The sequence below is a fragment of the Phyllobates terribilis genome, unplaced genomic scaffold, assembly GCF_046119375.1.
Source record: "Phyllobates terribilis strain yellow unplaced genomic scaffold, ASM4611937v1 Scaffold_7__3_contigs__length_470593459, whole genome shotgun sequence".
NCBI lineage: Eukaryota > Metazoa > Chordata > Amphibia > Anura > Dendrobatidae > Phyllobates > Phyllobates terribilis.
The window spans coordinates 303,423,960-303,429,959 of NW_027362767.1; the positions used below are offsets into that span (position 1 = coordinate 303,423,960).

General features: G+C 43.4%; 1 protein-coding gene across 1 annotated transcript in view; it reads left to right on the top strand.

Annotated features, from left to right (window-relative positions):
* LOC141155507 (cingulin-like) overlaps positions 1-5,292 on the top strand; it is a 109,882-nt gene extending 104,590 nt beyond the window's left edge. The window contains exon 3 of the mRNA XM_073642373.1: positions 5,143-5,292. Within this exon, the coding sequence (XP_073498474.1) occupies positions 5,143-5,292 (150 nt within the window). The remainder of the gene's footprint in view (positions 1-5,142) is intronic.
* The last annotated feature ends 708 nt before the right edge of the window (positions 5,293-6,000 follow it).

The following is a 6,000-nucleotide window of genomic DNA, read 5'->3' on the forward strand; positions in this document are numbered from 1 at the left end:
AACATTTGCATAGTGTGGCCCCCCTTGGCCAGTGCCCCAAGTGCTATTCCCCCATAAGTCTCGGCCAGGCCCCCATTGAATATCTTGCATTCACTGGATGGGACCAACGTTCCTTCAGACTCTGCCCTCCAGCTCCTCCCCTGACAACCCAAAAGGATGCAGCAGTTATACGTCAATCTTTTGCTGATATCCAAGACTCACTAGGACAATTCCTCAGTCAAGGTGGGCAGCTCACCTCAACCCCCCCTGCTTCTCGGCCACAGCTCTCGCCCAGACTGGTACCACAAGGCCTCACACCCCAGTCTAGGGGACCTGATATTGTAGAGCCCCAGGAGGGTGTGTGGCGTCCTTTGAATCCTAGTGAAATGCTGGCTATGATGAGTAGAATGCCAGACCCTGAAATGTTTCCCATGTCATTTTTTAGAGAAGGTAGAGAAAGTTAAAAAGGCTTTCTACTGTTGTTGGAGGGAGTTGGAGGACCTGGTGTCAGCAAAGGCAGGGAATAGGAGCCCCACCCGCAGATGATATTTCACTTAATTCGGGGAAGAAGTATCTGAGAAAACTATCCCAGTGGGGTCAGGACAGGTTAGCTTCCCATTCAGCCACTCTTCATGATATCCAACAGAATGATACAGAGTCAGTAGAAAGAGATTATACCCGGCTCTGGCAAAGATGGCAGGATTTAGAATACTAGAACACATCCGAGGTCCACACCCCTTTAGTGTCCTGTGCCTTTTTGAAGGTTTAAAGCCCATGATTAAAGAGCCACTAATAGTGTCCCACTCGGAGTACTGAATAGTTTGTCTCCTAGATTCAGAGGAGAGCATGATAACCCCCCCAACTTCCCCGTCAGATCCTCACTAAGTCATAAATGCTGTGCAGCTCCTGGATGAGTCTGCTGGAATAGGTATCTTACCTAGGGGGCGGTGGCACGGGGGTCACAGGAGGCATGGTTCCCCAGGAAGCCGGCAGTGGAAGCTATGCTGCAGTCCCTGCGTGGGAGGAGGGGGTACCCCAGCAGCAGGGAATTGCAGTGGTGGTCGAGCGGAATTACAGGAAGCAGGGTCCCTCCCTCAGAAATCGGTGGGGGGGGCAGAATCAGTGAGATGCTGCAGGGCTGGTTTCAGTGGTCAGGCAGAGCGGCATGCATTGCTTTTCTGGCAGCCGCGGCCATCTTGCTGAAGCCGTGATCTACAGGGAAATGGCCGCCCGAGCTGGCACATGCTCAGACTGGGATCTTGGCGGCCATCTTCCTGAAAAGTTCAAGTGTTTTTCCACACCGAGGAGGCTATTTAAATGAAAAATACTAGCTATTTTCTGTCCACAGTCTCTAACATAATGTCCTCCTTTTGCCTGACACTGAATTTTTCCAAAACTTAACTTTTTGTGTTTCTTTCCTTTACTAAGCTACCTAAATTCAAAATTCCCAGTTTTGTGGGTGCCTATATGATAAATCCCATCTTCATGCCTACAGATTTACAGTATATTTGACTTGGATCTTTACTTCACTCCCTACATACAGTAGAGTCAATCAGAACTCATCATTCGCAGCCTGTTTTCTCCTCCCTACCTTAGAACATACATGCTTACCTCCTGTCTTCACTGATCTGCTGTGTACTATTTCCCCTCTCCCTTTTATCTGTAAGACAAAACATATTTCTGTTGTTGCCAATTAAATGAATAAAAAAAAATCGCAGATTAAGTAATAATAGAAGTGTATGGTATTTAGACGATTTCACCAAAAAAATACACCTAAAATTAATGTTTATTGGATCATTAAAAATTCAAATATTGCTGACCCTCAAAAAACAAAAAACACCAATAATGATTAAAAAGACCAGAGAACTCCCAGCCCAAAAAGAGGTTATCATATAGTGGGGAAGGGACAATGCCCTAAGCTGACCCCTAATCTGTCCCTACCTTACAGCGGAGGTTGGCACCCTCTTGAACACAAATGGCGCCCACGCTCCTTGTCGACTCACCCTAAAGGACACAATAAGTCCCTAATTAGATGAGAGTGATGAGAGTCAAATATCAGTGTAAGAGGACGCAAGAGGGTAATCATCATTCAATCCCCAAGACAACTGGAAGACCACCACTGTACCTGCAGTGCACGGGTGTGGTAAAAAAATTGAATAAAGAGGTATAATCACCAGATATTTAAGAGGATATCAGTCGTCAAAGAACAAATGACATTATATATAAATCTCTCTCTGGCTGTAAATGCAGAAAGGATATGTGTATTAGTCACACAAATAATCACAGGTGATATCCTTGCATCCCTCACCAAACCAGAAGATAAATATCTCTCTTTAACAGTTTAAGAAAATATAATAGATTAATCTCTCAAAGCACATTCAGCATAGAAAATATTTGCTAGTCAGTCATGGAGTCAAGAAGTATAGTATGGAAATGCCATTAGAACCTCCTAATCATAGGGACAAGATCAGTAATATAAATAGACCAGCCCCACATAAGAAAATATCGCTAAGTTCAAATAAAGATGCAGGTATGTACCAATTAAATGAACTGATTTAAATCTGAATCAAGAAAGCTCTCTGCCGTAGTGTTACCAAGCTTCACAAATTATGATAGACTTGCATGTACAGTCATGGCCAAAAGTTTTGAGAATGACACCAAAATTATATTTTCACATGATCTGCTGGCCTCTGGTTTTTATTAGTGTTTGTCTGATGTTTATATCACATACAGAAATATAATTGCAATCATATTATGAGTACCAATAGGTTATATTGACAGTTAGAATGAGTTAATGCAGCAAGTCAATATTTGCAGTGTTGCCCCTTCTTCTTCAAGACCTCTGTAATTCTCCCTGGGATGCTCTCAATCAACTTTTGGACCAAATCCTGACTGATAGCAGTCCATTCTTGCATAATCAATGCTTGCATTTTGCCAGAATTTGTTGGTTTTTGTTTGTCCACCCGTCTCTTGATCATTGACCACAAGTTCTCAATGGGATTAAGATCTGGGGAGTTTCCAGGCAATGGACCCAAAATCTCTATGTTTTGTTCCATGAGCCATTTAGTTATCACCTTTGCTTTATGGCAAGGTGCTCCATCATGCTGGAAAAGGCATTGTTGGGCGCGAAACTGCTCGGATGGTTGGGAGAAGTTGCTCTTGGAGGACATTCTGGTACCATTCTTTATTCATGGCTATGTTTTTAGGCAAGACTGTGAGTGAGCCAATTCCCTTGGCTGAGAAGCAACCCCACACATGAATGGTTTCAGGATGCTTTACAGTTGGCATGAGACAAGACTGGTGGTAGCGCTCACCTCTTCTTCTCCCAATAAGCTGTTTTCCAGATGTCCCAAACAATCAAAAAGGGGATTCATCAGAGAAAATGACTTTGCCCCAGTCCTCAGCAGTCCACTCCCTGTACCTTTTGCAGAATATCAGTCGGTCCCTGATGTTTTTTCTGGAGAGAAGTGGCTTCTTTGCTGACCTCCTTGAAACCAGCCCTTGCTCAAAGAGTCTCCGCCTCACAGTGCGTGCAGAAGCACTCACACCAGCCTGCTGCCATTCCTGAGCAAGCTCGGCACTGCTGGTAGTCCGATCCCGCAGCTGAAACAGTTTTAAGATACGATCCTGGTGCTTGCTGGTCTTTCTTGGGCGCCCTGGAGCCTTTTTGACAACAATGGAAGCTCTCTCCTTGAAGTTCTTGATGATGCGATAGATTGTTGACTGAGGTGCAATCTTTGTAGCTGCGATACTCTTTCCTGTTAGGCCATTTTTGTGCAGTGCAATGATGGCTGCACGTGTTTCTTTAGAGATAACCATGGTTAACTGAAGAGAAACAATGATACCAAGAACCAGCCTCCTTTTAAAGCGTCCAGTGATGTCATTCTTACTTAATCATGACTGATTGATCGCCAGCCCTGTCCTCATCAACACCCACACCTGTGTTAATGGATCAATCACTAAAACGATGTTAGCTGCTCCTTTTAAGGCAGGACTGCAATGATGTTGAAATGTGTTTTGGGGGTTAAAGTTCATTTTCTGGGCAAATATTGACTTTGCAAGTACAGTAATTGCTGTTAAGCAGATCACTCTTTGACATTCAGGAGTATATGCAAATTGCCATTACAAAAAATGAAGCAGTAAACTTTGGAAAAATTACTATTTGTCTCATTCTCAATACTTTTGGCCATGACTGTATAGAATAAATATAGCCATTAGGTAAAGTAACTTCAATGAAAAGAACAGCTGGTTGAACAAAGAATGGCGCTGAACCAATGGCAATTATAGTACAAGAGATTTACAGTAATTGTTATATCTGTTAACTGTCATTTTATAATTATTGGAAGTTTATTTATCTCTGTTAGAAATGTTATTGTAAATGTAAGGTATCAAAAATGATACAAATGTAGAACATTTCATATAACTAAAGAACAACTAACCATTATAAGCATAAACCTTGAAGGAACAATTTACTGAAGCTCCGTGTAGGCGACAAAAAAGAGAGGAATGAGGCACATGTTAGAAATATTTTTAAAAAACTTAAAAGTTACTAGACTTAAAGTATTATCGGGAGATTAAGCCAACCTGGAACAATTCACAAGTCGTCTTCCCTTGGACTTCTTTCAAAGATGGACCATTATTCTCATCCTGGCTTACCAAAACCATGGTGAGTAATTTCTTATCCCTCCGTAGATCGTGTATTAAATTCTGAGATTAAACAGGGACACATCTGGCTCTTGCATCTCCTTCTGTATTGGAGACTGCTCTCATTTCTCTTTGCCACCCATCCTCTCCATCCCTAACTCTACCCCCTTATTTTTTCCTCTTGTTTCCTAACTCAGATGCTTCTATTATGTTCTTTGCTAGGATAAACCTTTGGGGCTCAAAATCCAATATATTGTCTATTTACCATATCACATCTATTAGGCTGGATACTGGGCAACTCATGCAGTCTTAATTTGAATGTATTGCTAAAGGGAACCTGTCAACAGTTTTGTCACGTGTCAACTAAAACAATCATCTTAATCAGCACCTGTGTTGCATTGCATAAATGGCTATATAACCCCCTGACTTCCCCTGTATACCCCAAACCACGCTGTATGCTAATCCAGTTGGTCTGGGGTCTGATAGACATCTTTTCTGGGTTCCTTATTCCTCCTCCAGGCTACTGCTCGCTGTCCTCCTGCTTCGATCGACGTGGATAATGCCTCCTGCGTCATCTACATAGCGGGACGAAATTTTGCTCCTGCTCAGAGAAATCACCGGCTCGCACCTGCGCACTATGATCTGTCCTACTGCGGGCAGAGCCCGTAAGTGCACTTATGTTTTCGGCTCTGTCCGCAGTAGGACAGAGCATAGTGCACAGGCGCAAGCTGGTGATTTCTCTGTGCAGGTGCGAGATTTCACCTGGCTATATGAATGACTCAGGAGTAGAGATGAGCGTTGTTCTACTCGAACTGTTCGCCAATCTCAAATTCGAGCTGTTTTGGGCGGTGTTCGAGCGGTTCGGCGAACACGAACGATTTGAGAAAAATTCGGCTGTTCGAGGTTATGTTCGATAACTGTTCGTGCACCAAAATCATAACTGGATTTTTTCTCAGTAATGATGAAAATTAATGTTAATACGCAGTTTGAGTGTACAGCGGGGTGGGGGGAGGGGCAGGGGATGGATCTCTGCAGGAATAATGAAGATCTCCATTTTTTTTTCTCTTTCCCGCATTTACAGTGGGGAGGTGCAATCTGTCAGCCTATCAGCAGCGCACACACGGAGCGAAGTGCTTTTTTTCACACAAGCAAGGGCATGTGTCATTGGCAGTGTATGTCACATGTCCTTGCCCTATAAGACCAAGCCATTTTCCCCGTCGCCACCATTTTCTCACTGCTGCAGCTGCGTGTTAGACGGCACCGCTGTTGCTGTGTGCGCCATACCTTGTTAATTTCAAGCCAATTTTCGCACAAATCTACAGATAGCTTGGGAGTAGGGAATAGTTGTGATTGCAGTCCTTTTAAGGACTAGTTTAC